Source organism: Myotis brandtii, unplaced genomic scaffold (assembly GCF_000412655.1).
Source record: "Myotis brandtii unplaced genomic scaffold, ASM41265v1 scaffold48, whole genome shotgun sequence".
NCBI lineage: Eukaryota > Metazoa > Chordata > Mammalia > Chiroptera > Vespertilionidae > Myotis > Myotis brandtii.
In genome coordinates this window covers 4128365-4149267 of record NW_005368341.1, presented here as the reverse complement: position 1 = coordinate 4149267, position 20903 = coordinate 4128365, and the positions used below count along the sequence as shown (strand labels likewise).

General features: G+C 43.2%; 1 protein-coding gene across 1 annotated transcript in view; it reads right to left on the bottom strand.

Moving 5' to 3' along the window:
* The window catches only part of SLC25A13 (solute carrier family 25 (aspartate/glutamate carrier), member 13), a 136438-nt gene that overhangs the window by 51394 nt on the left and 64141 nt on the right, over positions 1 to 20903 (bottom strand). The window contains exons 7-12 of the mRNA XM_014547556.1: positions 14549 to 14695; positions 12602 to 12740; positions 11516 to 11609; positions 11213 to 11297; positions 8156 to 8240; positions 7524 to 7682 (exon numbers count right to left, since the gene is read on the bottom strand). Coding sequence (XP_014403042.1) covers positions 7524 to 7682; positions 8156 to 8240; positions 11213 to 11297; positions 11516 to 11609; positions 12602 to 12740; positions 14549 to 14695 — 709 coding nt within the window. The remainder of the gene's footprint in view (positions 1 to 7523; positions 7683 to 8155; positions 8241 to 11212; positions 11298 to 11515; positions 11610 to 12601; positions 12741 to 14548; positions 14696 to 20903) is intronic.

The following is a 20903-nucleotide window of genomic DNA, read 5'->3' as shown; positions in this document are numbered from 1 at the left end:
GGGCACATCTGGTCTCATAGCATCTAGTGGCCCTGCTTACTTTGGGCAAAGATAAGGAAGTAGCACACATCTGGCACACCTTCAACTATGTTCTTAAGCTACAATAAAACGTTTTTGTTAAGAATTTAAGCATTCCTCAACCTCTGAGGCTAAGCAACGTTTTACAACGTCATTTCTACTGAATAGCAGAAGAGCACCGAGTCTGCAGCCAGGCTGCTGGGGTTGGATTCTGACGCTGTTGTTTATTAGCTGTGCAACTGTGGGCAAGTTACCCAATCTCTCTGTGCCTTAGTTCCCCCACCTGCACAATGGGATAAACGCAGAACCGTCTTCATGGGGTAAAGATAAAATGTAGCCCTCAGAACAGTGCTAAGTACATAGTAAGTATCACAGAGTGGGGTTTTTTATTGTTGGTTATTTTTATGCTCATCACCATCATCATCACTATCCCTTCCTTCATGGGAACTAGAATCTAAGCACCTTGTCCCACATCACTATCTGGTCACTAGGCAGTGGCACTCACAGTGAATTCAGGTCCAACGTTGTGCTCACACCAGGGTTCCATCCCCCTAACGCTCAGCTCTTCCCTGTTCACTCTAGTGGACTCACTGCTCCAACTCCCTTCTCTGCTCCACGAAGGCATTTCTTCCAGCCCAGATGGCTCTCCGGGCCTGACTCCCAGGGGGCCGGCACCCTGCACAGCCAGGCCCTTTCACATAAGGATGGTGGCTCTGTGTGGGTCTCCACATCATGTCTCCTTCACTCTCTCCAGGTTCTCAACATTAGGCTCTTTAAGACGCTGAAGACACTGAATGGCAGAGCCAAGCTGCAGGTGATGACCGGCTGACCAGGTGAGAGTCAGGGAACCCACTGGGCACGAGGTTCAGGGAAAGCAGCCAGTCAGGGCCAGGGTGATGGCTGCGCACGGACCACTGGAACCAGTGTATTAAGCGTCCCAAAGGGGCACGCTGAACAAGACAAGTAGGAGCACAGGTATGGAGCGGCCATGGCAAGGAAGAAACCCCCTAACTAAGGCAGCGTTTCTGTCTCAGGTCAGACAAAAGTAAGTTCAGGAGTGGCCAGCCCAGCCCCGAGGAAGGTAGCTCAAAGTAGCAAAAACGGGAAAGAAGGCATTCCAGGCAGAGACAAGCGGACTTCGGCGGGGGAAATTAAAGCGTGAGATACCCCAATTCCTGTAGCTAAAGCCACATCCAGCACTTTTTGTGTTATCCAGTTTCACCCCAGAGGCAACCCCTCCGATGTTACATTCTTACCCTCCTGACCTCACCCCTGTGGCCACTCCACTTGCCCCATCCTCCCAGAGAGCCCTCCTGGCTGTCAACAATAGATTAACCTTCCTTCGGGAGCTATCAGCACGCCGCCCGCCCTGCCTCACAGCTTTTATTCCTGCTCCGATTTCCGTGGCCTTCTCTCTTCACTTGCTCAAGCATTCCTTCCTCCCTCCACCCCCTCCCACTTGTCTGTCTGCTTCTGACTCATATTGCCCCTGGGCATGAGGCACTGCCACCCTCGCAAGGACACTACCCCCTTTCACAGAGCTCGCTGCAATCCAGGGTCCCACCCCAAGGTGACCACAGTGGGGCTGGGAAAACGGAGGGGAGGCACGATGCAGATATTAAGATTTAAATGCTCCTTTATCTGGGTTAAATGTTTTACTCAATGTGGGCAAGAACCATCTGTTATCTTACCTCTGGCTCAGGATGGCTTTGGGAGTGTGAGAGCATGATTATGGTCTAAGAAAAACAGTTCTTTTGACTCCTCTTCTGCTTGAGGCCTTCTAGAAGTGAAGATCATTGAAAAGGATTGGACCCTCTCCTTCAGTTTTTCACTCTGGTCTATGGCTACTTTCAAAGTCCTGGTTAGGTTTTCTTCTATCTAAACTATTTCCTTGGTGCTGAGGTTTAATCTATTTCCCTTCTTTTGGTCTCAGCAACTGACAGTAGCTAGTTAGTTATAAATGGTCATTCTTGAGACCTGGAACTAATTCAGTCATTAATCTTCCCAAGGCTATGTCTGGTTCCATCTTTTTGTCACCTTTCCCAGTTTTCTAAGCTCATCTAGCCTTCTCAAGCCTAAGACAATGCTCTGTCCCACCCTAGTTTGAGTTAGTGTTACCTTATTCTCCTACTTAAATGCCCTGTGCTCAGTTCAGTTGGCTCACTGTAGGTACTAGTAGATTTCTGGAGATTTGATGACCCAGCTCATGGACTGCCTAAGTCTTTTGTTCATTTCTGTTTGGTCTCCTATGACCAAATATCTGCCTTTTGATCTTGTCACAGTTTGATACCCTCAAAGAAAATGTGCAGAAATTGACCAAGAAGACGAAACTCAAGCCAATCATTCTGCACTCATAAGAAGCTTTGGTGGGCATGCGTGGGCATCCACGAGTCAGTACAGTTCACAGATTCACGATGGTTGGTTCCTAAGTTATGCAAAACATTCACGATGTATGGGTTCCTAAGTTATCCAAAACAGAGTTGTAGTTCCTATCTTTTTCTCTTGGTGCTGGAGTTTTTAAAATTATTTCTATCCACAAGAATTATGCAAGACGAGATCTCACTGTGGATCATACAATTTGGATATTCCCTTCAACAGAACCATTAACCACAAGAAGAGACTTGGCAGAAAATAGCTGTCTGACAAAATTTCCTTCTAGAATGCACACATATCAATAACTTCCCGAGATATCACCACAATATCCTCTAGATGTCACCTTGAGAACATTCCAGGATGGAAGATGACTGCATTTGCACCACACTGACAACCTGAAATAGACACATTGAAAACCTTGCAAGCCTGGATCAATGGGCTTATTAATAATAATATACATACACACACACATATATTGCCAATTATCTCAAAGATAATGTAGTGCTCCAAATTAAGTTTAATTCATAAAATGATCTAATTTTTCTTTCTGACAGATTTTCTTTATGGCTTCTCCAAAAGAAACAAAAATCAAAACCTTCCTTTAAAAAGTATTTCTCATGGATCCTGATTTCTCTTGAATCCATCTTACTCCCCAAGATCCTCCCCAAAACATTTTCTAATTTCTCAGGCTACTCATCCCATTACCTAAAGCAGGGGTCCTCAAACTTTTTAAACAGGGGGCCAGTTCACTGTCCCTCAGACCGTTGGAGGGCCGGACTATAGTTTAAAAAAAAACTATGAACAAATTCCTATGCACACTGCACATATCTTATTTTGAAGTAAAAAAACAAAACGGGAACAAATACAATATTTGTATTTGCATGTGGCCCGCGGGCCATAGTTTGAGGACCCCTGAAAAGCATCGAAGGGAGGAGAGTGTGGCAAAGCTTCAAGGCAGAAATTAGTTATTCCTGGAACGTGAAGAACATTTCATTATGGATGATTACCCAATCAATTGTTTTTCTTTAATATGCCAAGTCTAAAGCAGGCCAATAACTGACTCACTTGATCATGCGATTCATTCAAACCAAATGAGCTGTCAGGTAATTCATTAAGGATTTTAAACACCTGAGTGTGTTTAATCACTCGGAAGACTGGGAGGAAACAGAGAAAGACGTTCACAAGTGACTTCAGAGAGCTCTGGATTAGCTCAGGTGTTGTTTCCCTTCATACAGAGAGACTTAGCCTGGGGGCCTGGTTTTCAAAAATTATAGGAAAAACAATCCCTTTGAGTAGTCTGTGTTGTAGAGGTTTGCAGAGTCAGTCTCATAGGACTTCTAAGGGGATCTTTTTCTAATAACCAAAACTTAGCCCCACCCAAATAAGAGACTTCCAGAGACCAAGAAGTACAGAGATGTGAAGAATAAGACCTACCCAACCACAATACTAAAATCGCATGGCGCACTGAGGCACAGGACCCCGTGTCCACTGAGGACAACTGCTAACAGTCGCATGCTGTGTTATCCGTCTCCTTCGGACGAAGGGGCAGTGATTCAAACGTGCCCCTGATTAGGATGGGGTAGCTCCCAGGACTGTGCAGACAGATGCTGGCCACCACCAGAGAAGGAAAGAGAACAACTTGTGGAGTGCTGGAAAAGTTCTTTAAAAATAACCCACATTTTCGTAGTTTCACAAGGACTTACTCCTAAATACAAACAGAGCTTCCCTTTATAAATTTGTATTCTTTTTAAAAGAAAAAAAAGAGGGAGAGAGCTCCTTATTAACCTTATAATAAGAATACATGCAAGCAGTCACCTTCTTCCAGAGCCGACTGCCAACTTTCCCCCAAAATATAAATAAAGATAATGGTAAAATAGGGAAGGGACCTTACTTATGCAACATTCCCAAATTATACTATTCAGAATTTAAACACCTGAGTGTGTTTAATCACTCGGAAGACTGGGAGGAAACAGAGAAAGACGTTCACAAGTGACTTCAGAGAGCTCTGGATTAGCTCAGGTGTTGTTTCCCTTCATACAGAGAGTCTTAGCCTGGGGGCCTGGTTTTCAAAAATTATAGGAAAAACTAGGAAAAACAATCCCTTTGAGTAGTCTGTGTTGTAGAGGTTTGCAGAGTCAGTCTCATAGGACTTCTAAGGGGATCTTTTTCTAATAACCAAAACTTAGCCCCACCCAAATAAGAGACTTCCAGAGACCAAGAAGTACAGAGATGTGAAGAATAAGACCTACCCAACCACAATACTAAAATCGCATGGCGCACTGAGGCACAGGACCCCGTGTCCACTGAGGACAACTGCTAACAGTCGCATGCTGTGTTATCCGTCTCCTTCGGACGAAGGGGCAGTGATTCAAACGTGCCCCTGATTAGGATGGGGTAGCTCCCAGGACTGTGCAGACAGATGCTGGCCACCACCAGAGAAGGAAAGAGAACAACTTGTGGAGTGCTGGAAAAGTTCTTTAAAAATAACCCACATTTTCGTAGTTTCACAAGGACTTACTCCTAAATACAAACAGAGCTTCCCTTTATAAATCTGTATTCTTTTTAAAAGAGGGAGAGAGCTCCTTATTAACCTTATAAAAGAATACACGCAAGCAGTCACCTTCTTCCAGAGCCGACTGCCAACTTTCCCCCAAAATATAAATAAAGATAATGGTAAAATAGGGAAGGGACCTTACTTATGCAACATTCCCAAATTATACTATTTGTCTCTCAGACGTAATAGCTCCAACAGCAAGGAGTTTGGGGGATGGCCCCCATGCGGCTCAGCACTCAGGTATGTTTTAGGCTGCTCTGTCCAGGGGGTCAAGAGGACAGGTCAAAGAAAGAAATGCAGATGCAACCAAGAATCAAGACCTGCCAGGCAGAGTCAAAGAGCTGGAAACAGATTAAACATTAAAAACAAAGCAGGTCAACACAAGGACATGAAGGACACCCGGAGGACGCCAGTATTTCTCAGCATTCTGAAGACCCCCTTGACATTCCCCCAAGACCAAGGAAAGCTCACAGAAGTAGTTTGTGAAGCAACACCAAAGCTGGAACATCTGCCCAACCCGAGGTGCAAGGCCCCTTACAGAAAAGAACCCAGGTGACCAGGGAAGGTGGCCGCCTTTGCCTGAATCGCTGCGAAGCAGGAGCTCTGACATTAACCTTGCACTACTTGGGAGACATTTCATTTGCCAGGTTTGTTGTCACCAGCAGGGAAAAGTATTTCAAATGGAAGGCAGTGACCCTCCAAGGGTCATCATCAATCACCTGAGGTCAAAGACCTTCCCGATTGTCAGAACTTCCAGAACTAATCTCCTTATATTCACACTCTGCTTATCATCTTCTGACAGAGAACCCCTTAGGGTCCTGGCACCCCAAAGAGGTTAGATAAATGGCTATTTCTAAAGCAGGGACAGGGGTTCAGAATGAGCCTCCATCTCTATCTAATAGACTGCTCGCTCCCCCTTCCCTGTCTCTCAGACGTAATAGCTCCAACAGCAAGGAGTTTGGGGGATGGCCCCCACGCGGCTCAGTACTCAGGTATGCTTTAGGCTGCTCTGTCCAGGGGGTCAAGAGGACAGGTCAAAGAAAGAAATGCAGATGCAACCAAGAATCAAGACCTGCCAGGCATAGTCAAAGAGCTGGAAACAGATTAAACATTAAAAACAAAGCAGGTCAACACAAGGACATGAAGGACACCCAGGAGGATACCAGTATTTCTCAGCATTCTGAAGACCCCACTGACATTCCCCCAAGACCAAGGAAAGCTCACAGAAGTAGTTTGTGAAGCAACGCCAAAGCTGGAACATCTGCCCAACCTGAGGTGCAAGGCCCCCTACAGAAAATAACCCAGGTGACCAGGGAAGGTGGCCACCTTTGCCTGAAACTCTGTGAAGCAGGAACTCTGACATTAACCTTGCACTACTTGGGAGACATTTCATTTGCCAGGTTTGTTGTCACCAGGAGGGAAAAGTATTTCAAATGGAAGGCAGTGACCCTGCAAGGGTCATCATCAATCACCTGGGGTCAAAGACCTTCCCGATTGTCAGATGAGGCAGGGGTGAAGGGAAGAGGGCAAAGAAAAGATCAAAGGGCCTTTGAAAGGGGTTATCCACTACACAACAGAACCTGTAAAATGGAACTCCTCTGGAGTCTGAAGCCTCCTAGTTGCTAAGGTGAGAGATTCCATGAGCGGTCTTTTTATATTTCTTTTCCTTTTTTTTCTTTAAGAGTGGGTGCTTAAGAGGAAGACTGGAGTCAGCAGATGGCAGAAGAGGCACAGAGGCACAGGCTTACCTGGCTGCCAGTTTCAAGGCCTGTATCTTGCAGGGGTAGGGAGAGGAGGGAAGACCCCGCCGGCTTTGCAGTTGCCAAACGGCAAAGCGGCTCAGCCTGAACTGCCTTGCGAAACCGTACTCTAGCTGATACAAATACTCCTGCTACTTTTCTCTGTAGACGGCCATCACAACGGGAGAGAGGTTGGGAAGTAGTCAGTGCCAATGGAAAAGCAGTCAGGGACTGTGGGATTCTTTCCGTGAGCGATGGCATACTTTTTACTGCTGTTCTCACTGCTTAATGAATCTGAGATGATTAAAGGAGCAGCTGGGTCCAGAAGGACTACCTGGCTAGTGTGTGAATCAACTCCACTGGGTACAGAGGTAGAGGCAGGGAAGGAGCAACTTGAACTCAGAGAGAGGCAGGAAAGGCGAGGGCCACTGAGCCTTGGTTCCCGCCTGATGGACTTTCCTGTGTCTATTCAAGGAGACTCATTAATCCCAGGAGGCTCTGTCCTGTCTCCAGGATGCCTTTCCCTCTGAGCTGGTGAGTGGAGTTATTTCAAGGACACAACTACGAGCCTTTTAAAAACTCACTGAAGATGTTTATAAACATAATTATTTTAAGAAATAAAACATATTACAAGCATTATAGCTAGCTTTCAGATTATGGGCTGTTTTCATTAGCCATGCCCCAGATGCCTCCGGCCCACTCCCATTAGCATGGATAATTGAGAATGTGCTGCATTTCCATTTCAGCACAGCCTCTCTAATACATTTCAGGCACTCAGATGGAAAACCAAACCTCTGCCTATTACTTCACCTTGCATGAATTTAGCACATGGCACTAACCTCTATACAGTCCAAAGAAGCCTTCGTAGCGTAGCACTTTCTTAAAACAGTCAAAGCTGTTTTTATACATAAGTTCTCCCACAAAAGAGCCAGTTGATCGCTGGTTCTGCATTCGAGTTTTGACAAGATCGATGGGATACACGGCAGTGGCTCCCACAGCTGAAATCAAATAATACCAACATTTCAGAAGGAATGAGGTCTGTCTGAGGAAAAGGGGAGGCGAAGTCAAAGAGAAGACTGACCAAAGAAAAAACGTAATTTAGCATCAACAGATTTTAAAACTGTACTAACAATTACCCTTAACAATTATGGATTTTCATTTGAGTGAATGAAAGGCTAAGAGGTGTCAGCTTTCAAGAAGCACATCCCTGCAGTCTAACTGCACTGTTAAATACCTGTCTTTAGAAAGCCTATCTGCAGATAAATAAGAGAAAAAAGCCACATCGAAGTCCCTAATCAGGTGCAGATAGGGGGACAATTCCCTTTGCTCTTGTCCCATTTCACAGGTCCAGACTGGTAAGTGGCTTAGGGACAGACTAGAGGGCGTTTGTTTTTAATATTTCAAGATGGAAAGCCAGAGAAAAAATAAGAGGAATAATAAACATGAAAAATGTGAACTCATTATGACTTACCTCCAGCAATAGAACCCAGACCGAATCTGTAGGCTGACTCTGCGACTTGTAGGAGAACTGGGCGAGATGAATCGACTGGGGCCTTCTGCTTTGCATGCATGGGAAATGGAGAGTGGAAAAGAAGGAGACAAAAAAAGACAGAGTAAAAGTGAGCACATATTATTTTTTTAAATTACCCACTAGTTTCTAAATTCATGATACAACTGAAATGTCAAAGAGGAAGTGGGTTAGGTTCAGTAAGTGGTGTTTTCTTTTTTTTAACTTTTAAATCCTCACCTGAGGATATGTTTTTTATTAATTTTTAGAGAGAAGAAGGGAGAGAGACATTGATCAGTTGCCTCCTATACATGTATATAGAGTTGTCAAAGGAGGGTGGCATACAGTTAGTGCTTACTAAATACCTGTTGAATGAATAAAAACATTCAATAAAATCTGTTTTTTCAAAAGCCACGATAATTAAAATTGGTGAGCCACAAAAATAATTACCAACCCCAGCCATCAACCCAATGAATTTTAGTTGCTATCAAAGTAACACAATTCTAATACAATGAGGTAATTTGCAATATCCTTCAAAGTCATTTCACTGAAAACAACTTTACATAGAAATATGCATCTTTATAAACATAAAACATTTCTTCTGCAAATTGTATGGGGTATTTCCAACTCTATCCCTGTACAGACGGACATCAATAGTAACTTCATTTTGACAGATGAAACTATAAGAAAGGTACTGTTTTAGTCACATGGATACAAATATGCCATGAGAATGAACAAATAGAACAGAACAAAAACAGACTCAGAAACAAAAAACAAACAGAAGGGAGAAGGTGGAGAGACACAGGTAAAAATGATGAAGGTGAATATTGTCAATAATAATCGGTAGCTTTGCACGGTGACAGGGGGTTACCAGCCTGAGGGTGGTGAGCACATTGTAAGATATATACATGTCAAATCACTATGTTGTACACCTGAAACTAACATAATACTGTATGCCAACTGTACTTTAATTTAAAAAAAAACACGAAAAATGTGCAATGCTTAGCAAAGTTCTGGTATCAAAATAACAAGTGAACATACTCTGAAAATAACAGGGTGGGAAGAATCTACCACTATCACTAACTCTTCATTTAAAAGATTAAATAAATGAAACCCCAGACTTATATTTAACTTTTCTGACGCTAGAAGTGCAGCATGGTCATGAATGAGACAAGCAAGATTCCTCTTTCTGCACGCCTTTGTCGAGGATGAATGTTAGCACGGAGCCTACCAGGTGGACGACCTCTGTCAATGTGGTCAGGCCCACTGGGGCTCAGAGTAAAGAATATTCCAGGCAAGGCCCCTGTGAATTGCTCCAAATCTCTCAGCAGCAGCCAGGCACCTCCCACTGTAAACCTCATCAACCCCCTCAAACCCGCTCATGGTCAGTATTAATAAGCAACCAATGCAAACTCTCCAAAGCTGCAGAGGGCTTGAAGGAAAACGTGTGGGAAAGCGCTGCCAAACGGAGCACAGGAGGGAATCTAAAAATTACATAAAAAATAAAAGTCCTGCCCGGCCGGCGTGGCTCAGTGGTTGGGTGTCGACCTATGAACCAGGAGGTCACGATTCAATTCCTGGTCTGGGCACATGCCCGGGTTGTGGGCTCCATCCCCAGTACGGCGAGTGCAAGAGGCAGTCAGTCAATGACTCTCTCTTGGCCGAGGCTCTATCCACTGAGCCAAACTGGTTTCGGCGAAATATATATATTTGAAGTAAATAGATAGATAGATAGATAAATAAATAAAATTCCTCTCTGAAATCAATAGAAATATATATATTTAAAATACATAAATAGATAAATAGATAAATAAATAAATAAATGTCTTTACTTCTTCTTAATCCCCAAGTTTCTACAACAACTAGTAGCAGAGAGACACTGGTCAGCAGTGTTTAAAAATCAGGGGGAGAAGAGGGCAAGGTTGCTTCTGCCTCTGCACAGATTATACAGTTCTCTGTCCTGCGCTCGGGGAAATCGGCTTCCTCTTTTAACCACGGCCAGCTGGTTTCCCAGAGGTGCCCCGTTAGGATTTACTGAGCACACACCCACCGCTCTGAGTTACACGATGCACACAGGACTCACCACTGCATTGGGGTGGGAAGGAGCTGAAAGGAGGGGGTCCTGGCGCGAGGCCTGCCAGTCCTAAAAATGTAGCCCGCATCAACCCATTGTGGTCAAACTGGCGTCTCTGCACAGACCCAGAGCTCCCAGCCAAAAACTGTTAAGTCTCACAGGATTCGGAGATGGCTTTGCCTTAAAGGATCTCTTTTTCTAAAACGCCGCTCGCCTGTGAGTGGATTTATTTTACAAACATCATGGAAGGGCAACCACCCCATGAAGGCTTTGATTCTCTAATCCTGATCTACAGAGAGGCGAGCAAGAGTTAAATGAGGGGGTCCCCAGGTCTTAAGTTTCTGACTCCCACCACTGCAAGAGATTGGTTTCTGTTAACCATAAAATAAAATGAAGCATTCCTCAAATTGTTTCCACATAACTTATGAATCCTTTCATAGAAAAAAGGGGTCTAAAAGCCTTCAAACTATGACTCCAGACTAAACAAAATTATCTCCTTCTGATACTCGGAAGAACGGAAGGCATGGCCGTCGGCAACGCGCTGACCAAGAACCTCTCTGCAGAGCAAAGGCGGCTCTCACTTAGCGACAGGCTGCTTTGCTAGGACGGCGACCCCAGAACAGGACTCCTGCCTCATATCTCACAACCGAGACTTAGGGAAGAGGAAAGGATCTCTGCCTGTTTTTGGAGGGTTAGGTTTCCCATGCACTTAGGAAATCACCCCACCTTTGGGGAAAAAAAGCAAGCAAAGATGCCAACTCTCTGCTAATCAGAACATCCCCACGTCATTTTTCTTTTCAGCCTCTAGAAATTGTCTGGATTTGGGGTGCAACATGGAAAAATGGTAGGTCAGACAATAGCATCAGAAACGCAACTGCACGGGAAAAGGGATGTTGGAGTCCTCTACCAAAGAAATACCAGGAAGCACGTTTGCTTTTTTTGCCCACCTGCCTCTGGGCCTCGGCCAAGTTGAAGGGCAGAGTTCCCTCTTCCAGGGGAGCGATTCGCTCAATGTCTGCTAAGGTCATACGTCTGGAAGGAGGGAAATAAACAAGAACAAGCAACGACAAAATACAAGTTGATTAAAATGATGTACATTGCAGAACTTGAAAACATTCCCTTTTTCGTTTCCCATATTTCAGAGTCATCTTTAATTTGGCTTATTTTTCTCCCAGTGTGCTGCCCTCCTCCTACCCCCACCCAACCTCGTTTTATTAAGCTAATTTAAAAAAAAAAAAAGGCCAACTTACCCCCGTGGCTCATATAAATCTGCTAACTGAAACAAGATGTCAACTTCCATGGGTGTAACCTGACCAAATTTCTGAGCTGCCAGAACAAACTCCTCTGTATGGAAAAAGAGTTAAAAGGGGAAAGATTCAAGGAGTAGCCACTACATGCAGCACTCACTCAAGGCACTGGAATGAGGGAACATCACAAAACTTTATTATCATTAGTCGCAGAATTCAAGTCAATCCAAATAGGGTAAGCACTTCTACAGTGCTCCCATTCGTTTGGGAAGTGTGTGCCCAGGAGTGTCTCTAACATTGACTTTAAAGTCTGGTGTGATCGGATGACTGAATAAATGACAAGGATGTTTTCCAAATTGCAGGTCAGGGAAAACTAGGAAGCAACTATGAAACGTCATATGCATAGGTCCCAAGAGGTTATATCAATGAAGCAGTGGAATTCCTAAGCAAATTCTGTTTAAAAAATCAAAAATCCCAAGAAAATGCTGGTATCTTGTTGTAAGACTGTAGATCAATTTGCACTGCTACCAGTGTAAGTTTATGGAATTCCTCCTCATGTACTTCTGAAGACCATGTTAGAGGCTGCCAGTTTAGCTCAGGTTCTAGCAAGATTTGAAAACATTTAAGAAATTTTACACATGTCCCTCACTCAAAGACTGTCTTTGGCTTATTTAAAACTTGCTGAAGCCCGGCCAGTGTGGCTCAGTGGGTGAGAGTAGACCTATGAACCAGGAGGTCACTGTAGGATTCCTGGTCAGGGCACACGCCTGGGTTGTGGGCATGCAGGAGGCAGCCCATAAGGATTCTCTCTCATATCTTTCTATCTCTCTCTCCCTATTTCCTTCCTCTTGGAAATCAATAAAAATATGTTTAAAAAAACAAAAACAACTTGCCAAAGATTATTTTGTTTGCTTCTGTCTAATCAAAGGACAGAGAACACACATATACCATAGGGCTAATATGAAATAAAATGAAATAAAAGATAATGAAATTTAAAAATCTACAGAACTTCTTGTTGCCTTCTTCACTCTAATAATAATGATACACCAAGATACTTGCAGGCAAGAGTTCAGCTTTATTCTCACTCACCCTTAGTCACCTCCACGTCTTTCCTGCTGCCGGCCAGAGTGCTGTAGATCTTTCTAATGAGTTCCATGTTGTTAAGGAGTGAATTAAATCCATTAAAATAGGAGAAACTGACCTGATGGGACGTGGTACCTCCAGCAGCCTCAAATAAGTTGAAAATAGCAGAGAGGAGAATAAAGATAAATAAAGTATTCATAGAATGAAGAAGATTCACAAATACAAATAGCAAACGCCAGTTTTGGAAGTGATCAGGAATGCATGTATAAGAAGAAAGAGCCATAAGTATTTTTCTTTTACATTAAAAAAAAAAGCTATAAATGATTTTTAGAAGTAACTGCAACTAATCATGACCAGAACTTGTACTCTCCACACACAGTCCTAGAAAACTAAATAAATACATGTGTAGGGTTATAACAACAGGACCAGTAGTAATTTACAGAGTTCAAATTTCCATTGGAAATGTTTTATAAGTTTGTTTATTTCATCTAATGAGCAATTCTTAAAGGCTTAGACATGCAAAACTATATTACACACATGTGTGTGCTTATGCATGCAAAACTATATTATACTAATACAAATATGATATGAAAAGTGGTCAATCTAACATTAATATCATGATTTGTCATGTTACTTATAACTAGCAATAAATAATCATTTATGTACAGACTTTACAGTGGTGGGATTTCTAGCAAACAGACGTATTATGGTAAAATTATGAGATGTCATATGCTTTGATGGAGGGTTAAGACTAGTCAGAATTCTGATAGTCAAAATTTGTAAGAAACCATATTTCTTCAACTGGGGACAAGGGAAACAGACAACATGTCCCATTATGAATGGAACTTCAGTTTGGGGGTTTCAAATTCTAGCCTTCCCTAACAAGGCAAAATATTTCTATTAGGAAAGCACTTCTTTATAAGGTAACAACCACATAAATCTTCACTGAGTAATCATTTTGAATAGCTGACATGGGAGTTTAAAATGGAGTAGGAAAGGGGTGTGGGGGCGGGGGGCAAGAAAAGGAGCTAGATTAACACAGTGCCAGAGTGGAAAGGGCCCCGTCAGAATGCCACATTTCCAAAAAGAGGCACCAGGAAAAGAAAAGGAAAATGAAAAGCTAGCCTAAGCTCCTGCCTGTGGGAAACATTGTGAGAAACCCACAGGATGGTGAAAACACCCAAAAAATCTTCTCCCTGGGATGAAGAGAGCGATAGTTAGCATTGCCTAAGGGTTCCCAAATCGGAGGGACCATCAGAATTATCTAGGAAGCTTCAGAATTAGATTCTAGGGTCTCACCATCTGTAGATGGTGAATTAGATCTGGAAAGAACGTTAGCATTGGTATTTTTTATAATTATCCGTGGTGATTCTTATGCTCCATGACCAAGTCTTGGAAGCTGCCACCACAGAATGTTCCAGGACACCTGAGGAGCCAGGTGTTAAGAAGAGTGGCTGGATCTCCACTAGGAGGAAACTCTACAACACAGGCCAACAGGGCTCTGCTCATCAGGAGCCACTTTTGAATGACCGACCAAGTAGGTATAAGATTCAGAATTTGTGTTCTGCTGACCTCTCAAATATATCTATGCATACAACTAAAAAAATGTTTTTGCCTTGGAGAATAGATAAAAGCCAAGATTAGTATTTGACACACCTCAAAATATAAAACAAAATTAATATGCAATCATAGATTTGTTTTTCCTTTTTTAAAAAGCCAGTTAATACGTTTTCTTCAAGATATTCTTGTCCAAATAACAAATTAACTTACCCACTAAAACTAGCCAAACCATACTGTCTTTAACTTTAATAATGTATGCGATCACATTAAGAAAATGTTTGTTTTAAATAGAAAAACCTCTAAATAATATGTAAGAGTTGTTCTTATAATCCCTTATTTCCTGAGCTCATGCCAGGTAGAAGAAATTACTTCATTAGGGCAAGTTACACTTACAGCTACTAGACATTCTTCTACGAAAGGTGTCAAGACATGGGGGCGGATGGTGACCATGATGTCTCGGAAGTCAATGGCTGTGACTTTTCCGGTCCTGGCATTGTCCCTCTGCACAAAGGCTTGCTTTGCATGCTCCAACTGTATTTCCTACAAATGAAGAAGGTAAAATAATGTATGTTTCTCAATTACTACAAATAACTGCTCAACTTCAAGTTAGGGTGAAGAAAGAGAGATTACGTCTTGGTTTAACCAGCCCCATCAGCCTGTTAAATAGCCCCGCTCTCTCCCCCAAGCTATTGTCTTCTTCCAAAGACAGAACGTTGCTCGGCCCAGGGAACATGTCCTGGAAGTGCATTCCACCTTACATCTCCCACCAAGAAACCAAATGACCTCCATGTTCTGCTAGAGTCTGAGGACACCAAGGTAATAAAAGTGGGATCAAGGTTGCTAGGCTCAAAGAGCCGATCAAAACCAGCTTAGGTGACACAGACGATCAAAGAAAATACACCTGCAGGGACATCACCTCTCTCCAAAGAAGAGAGGAAAATTCTTAGTGGAAACCTGGCATACAAGCATGTGACGCAACAACAGATTGGAAAGGGCAGTTCCCCTCTGAAATATTCGATTCCTCTACTACGGGGTTCCTCAGCCTTGACGCTGTTGGTAGTTTGGGCAAGTTAAGCAGGTGAGCCATACCAGCCAGGGCAACATTGCTGATTTTGATTTAGCCTGTCCTTGCTGAAACTTTCTTCTGAAACCCTAATCTTTTTAACGCCCCTTCTATTCATTTCGTAAATGAGAGGCATATGTCAGCCATGGTCCTCTGTCCTCAGTGAGAAAACCTGAGGACAGATGCCTCTCATTTAAGTAGCTGTTTCCAGATCTTAGCTATGGTGAATTGTGCTGCTATGAACATATGGGTGCATATATCCTTTCTGATTGGTGTTTTTGGTTTCTTGGGATATATTCCTAGAAGTGGGATCACAGGGTCAAGTGGGAGTTCCATTTCCAGTTTTTTGAGGAAACTCCATACTGTCTTCCATAGTGGCTGCACCAGTCTGCATTCCCACCAGCAGTGCACAAGTGTTCCTTTTTCTCCACATCCTCTCCAGCACTTGTCGTTTGTTGATTTGTTGATGATAGCACATTGCTGATTTTGATTTAGTCTGTCCTTGCTGAAACTTTCTTCTGAAATCCTAATCTTTTAAACGCCCCTTCTATTCACTTCGTAAATGAGAGGCATATGTCAGCCATGGTCCTCTGTCCTCAGTGAGAAAACCTGAGGACAGATGCTTCTCATTTAAGTAAAGGAGCGATGGGAAAAGGCCAACACCTCCCTCCCAAGGCCTCAAAGAGTTCTTAGAAGGTTTGCGTCCCAGATCCAAATCTCTCGCTCCTGTCTGCTGGACCAGAATTCCTACTGCTTAGAGAATATATCCCTGAGTGTATCTTATAAAAGCCATAAAATTACACATCAGTAAACCCACTATTATATGTCCCCCACCCAGCCTGCAAACGTGGTCCCTCTCCTATGTGCAGAGCTTAATTACTGGCATGTTGTTTTTCTGGTCACCCAACCTAGAAATCTGTCCATTTTAATTCTTCAAACTTCCTTTCCCCCAGAGAAAACCAGTTACCAAAACCCTTGAAAGTTCCCTCAAATGTATCTTCTCCTTTTCACTCCTGATGCCACTGTTCCCAGCCCTCCCCGGACCGTGCCTGATTCCCACACTGGGTCCACCTGCCAGCTGGCGCTCTGTCTGACCTCTGCTGTCCATTCTGCACACACGCATCGACAGCTGCCTTTCAGAATCTCAGATCTGACCTCCATCCCCTCCTCAGAAACCTTCGACAGCCTTTCGTCATGAAGACCCGTCCCCGGGGCATAGTGCTCAAGGTCCTCCAAGGAGCTACTCTCAGTCTTGTCTCCAGCACCCCAGGACCAGCCCGCCAGACATTCCACACAGGCAGGCCTTTGCCTACACTCTTCCCTCCACCTAGCGTTGACAGTAGCTTTTTCCCTCTAGTCCCTGAAATCCTACCACCTCCTCCACGCGCAGCTTAGATGCCACCTCTTAGGTCAATGTATCTAGGCCTCCGGACTGAGAACAACTGCTCACCTGGCCCCCTGCTTGAACGTCAATGGTGTGACTTGCCTTTTCCCACCCTACACCCTTGCCTTTCTCCCTACCTTTCCAGGGAAAAGAGACTATATGTCCTGTTCATCCCAATCATGGTGTAGGCAGAATGCTTTAGGTATAGTAGGTACTCAGTAAACCAGAGAATAAATAGAATCAAAATAAAACTATAAAACCAATTGAATAAGTAAATCATGTTCCATGAAACAAAATGGGGTTCTCTGAACAACTGCCTCCAATTTAAGCGGAAAAAAACCCCCGTTAAACGCCTTGTGAAGAATGGCCACAGTATGTATTCAATTGAAAGTAAATGAACACACAATCCAGACCCACTGCTAAAGCTATCCTAAGCCAAGATTACTCTCAACGGTAGTAGAAGGTGTGTTCAGTTATGTACCGTTTCCCCTCGTTTATAACTCAGAGTCTTAGGGATCCTCAGACCATTATAACAAAAACAGCATCACTTTCCCTGGCCACCCTACCTCCTCAGAAAGCACACTAAGACCCTCCTGTCCAGACTGTCAGGTGGGAAAGGAACATCACAGTGGGGGTGGCGCCCACCCTGCAGGGCAGCGAGTACACCTGTATTGAGGATGGTGTCACTACACGTTTCTGTGTCTGAGCTTCCACGAGTAAACATTTACTGGCAGGGATCCCCGATCATGGAACAAGAAAGCACCTTTAACCCTAATGATGAACAACTTAAGAATATATTTCTGACAGCTCTTAAAGACTGGGGACATTATAAATTCCACACAAAAAACAAGAAGCCAGACCTACACAGGCCTCTACATAATGGGCCAGAGTAAAAACATTTAGGTGTTTCCATAGACTTAAAAGAAGCTTACTACAGATGTGGGTGCCTTCCGAAAAACAGCTGTTTATGTTGTGACTGTTTCTTCTTCTGGGTGAAGAAATGAAACTATTATCTCAAACGCTACCACCACGATACAGCATTTAGTGAGCATATATTATGTGTCGGACACTGTTCTCAAGCACTTTATAGTAATAAACTCACTCAGTGCTCATAGCAACTCTACCAGGTAGATGCCATTATTCACCTCATTGTAGCAGTTGAAAATATGGCCTCACTGACAGGAAGCAGCAAAGCTGGAATTCAAACCCAGGCAGTTCCTCCCCTCGGACAATGCTCCTAATACTGCACTCTACTTCATGGGGAGTCCGGTAATGCTGCTGGCAGGAATCCGATCACGAAGTTGACACTTAGAAATCTTAATAGCTATGAACAGATAAAATTCAATTTCCTTTTAAATTATTCTCAATGCTCTAGATTTTTCTGTTGCCTATTTTCATGAGAAAACAATAAAATTCTTGATACTTTTTTATTAAGGCAAAACTATGCGCTCAGAGTGCCAGCATTGTCTGCCCAACAATAGCAGATACCATGGAGGGCAGAAACCAAATCTAAAAGGCTTCTACTGGCCTTGCTCACTGTTGACTCACTTTCTCACAATCCCAAGAGACTGAGGAGGAGAAAGACAAAGGAGGAGGCCCTGGGAGCTAACTCATAGGTACTCCATAAATACTTAATTTGAGAATGAATGATGTTGGCAACAAATATCCAGGCTCCATACACATGGCAGTCACTTCAAGCTCTCCACTGGCACCTTTGAAGCTATTTAAAAACAACCTAATGTGGACTTAGGGCTACCGAGACCCTAATGGTTCCTAGATCTGAACCCAGAGGGATAAAACTGGGACAGAGAATGTTTGCTATGCATGGAATAGAACATACATAAGATAATGTTCATTTCTAAAACAAAGAGGACCAGAATGGATAAACTCCTCACCCATGTGGCAGAGGTGAGAACAATGGGAGAAGCAATGGGAGGTGAGAACAATGGGAGAACCAAGTTACATTCAAATATTTAAAGGTTAAAGGACTATCATCAGATAAAAAAAGAAAAGAAGAGAAAAGAAAAGAAAAGAAAAGGAAAGAAACATGTTATACTGACTTTCTGTAGTTCTTAAAAATAAATCAATGGAGAGAAAATATAGGGATCAGATTTTAGCACAAAGCACATAAGTATTTAACCTGTCTAAATATTCAGCAATAAATTGGACTGACTACTTTGCAAAGTAGCAGTTTCTCTCCCAGTCTTTGGAAGTATTTATTCAACGAAGGAACATATGTCAAGAAATTACTTTATTTTATTTACTTTAATACAGGGGGTTATGGAAGCAATATGTTATGAAGACAAAAATCTGAAGTCTGAAACAGACAAGATCTGAAGTTTGAAACAGGAATGAATGGGCAGAGCTCAAATATCAGTCACAACACTCCCAGCTGGGAGGGCTCAGGGCCGTGTGTTTGTGTCTTAGAGCCCCAGCAACACCTACTATACAGGGTTGTAAAAATGAGGAGTCATGCATGACAGGCACTTAGTAAATGGTAGCTTTGATTTTTGTAGAGGTGAATGGTTTCAAAACCTCTAAGGTCCTTTCCAACGTAAGTCATTTGAGTCCTTCCAGAGAAAAAAAATCATGAGTAAGAAACAGCAGTTCTGCTGACTCATCTTGAACAGCCACAGGAGATGAAGACCAGACAGGGTGGGGAATCACAGTAAAAGCTGAAGGTTTAAACATCTACTACAAGCCAGAGACTATGCCAAGAACTCCAAAGGTAGTATTTCGTTTAAGACTCACAATCACTCTTCGAAGTAATAATATTATCTTCATCTTACAAAGGCTCCTGAAGCTCATGGAGGTTAAGTAACAGGTCTAAAGTCACACAGCCAGGAGTCTGATTCCAAAACTGAGATTTTCACACTACTGACTTTAGCTGCCTTGGGTAAAATCTCTGTCAGAGGATCCTAAGTCGATCTGGACAGATAGCTGGAAAAGAGATGTAAAGAAGAGTTGCGGTGCTCGCTTGTATGTAAAAATAGGAGCAAGATGTATTTCAAAGAATGCCCACTGTGGACGATGGGGGTGACAGAAGCCTTTACCACAAAGGAGAACACTTGAGGGAAAGCGATGAGATGGTTGGCCATGATGAGAAACCTGGAGTGAGATGAGTTTAAGTTATAAAGAAAAGTTAAGCTACAAACAAAAGAAAGCTAGAGGTACAGGTAGAAACATTAATCTGGGAGATGTAGATAACAGGGCTTTAGGGAGAAACCCCAAAGGCTAACGTTTACTGCTTTTAAGTGTTGCTATGCTTCAGAGACTGCTGTGCTTTCTTCCTTCATCTCTTCCAATCCACCCAACATCCTTACCAGGTGGGCCTACCATCACCTCCATCTCGCAGATGGAAATCTGAGGTAAAGAGCAGCCGTGCCCGTGCGGTCTGGCTTTGAAGCTCCAGTTAACTAACCGACACGTTCCTTTTCAGAGGCAGGCCTACCAAAAATGAAGAGAAAAAAAGTAGCAGTTGTAGAAATAGATGAGATCATGCCACAGCACATACAAAGAGCAGGCAGACGACACAAAAGGAACTGATTCCTAAATAAGTGAGTACTGACTGACAGTGAAGTCTTGGGCCAAGAAACTGTGCAACCCCCAGGTGGCACAGCTCTGCAAACAGAGCTCCTGTGAGTGCCAGGTAAAGGGGTGCCTGCTGAAGAGAAGGGCCCTCCTCTACCTGAGGCCAAGGCCCCGAGCAGGGAGCTGCACAGCTATCGCCACGGCAGTTCTGCCCAAGCACAGGCAAGGAGGTCCACTTTTCCTTTAATGCCTGCCAGTGACTGTTTCCATTCTTTCTATTCCAGTGCCTAACAATGAACGGAATAGGCTTTTATGGCCACTGTTTCCAAAGACTTCAACACACCCATTCAGATTGCTGTAGGAGGGGAAAAATCAAAGTCTTCAAAATTGCTAGCTGTACAGAAATAAACATATAGAGGGGTTACACCACGTTAGGTCTAACATTCACGCTTCTAATAGTTCCAGGCCTGTCATTTCCTTAATAATCTCCAATTTTCAAGTGGGTATACTTTGAATGCAAAAATTCTCTTCGCCTCTATTCAGACATGCAAGTGTGTGCTTCGGCCTGAGAACAATTTATCAGGAACAAAAACACCTAGACCAATAGACCCTCAAAACAAGCGGCATATCCAGATGATTTGTATTATAAAGCCACGAACACCAAAAAAGACCCCTGGCTAGTTTGCATTTTTGTGTGTTGTACAGTTTTGAAATTTAAAAGAAAAATCTAAAACTTTAAAAAAAGCAGGGAGTTGCCAGCAACAGTAGAA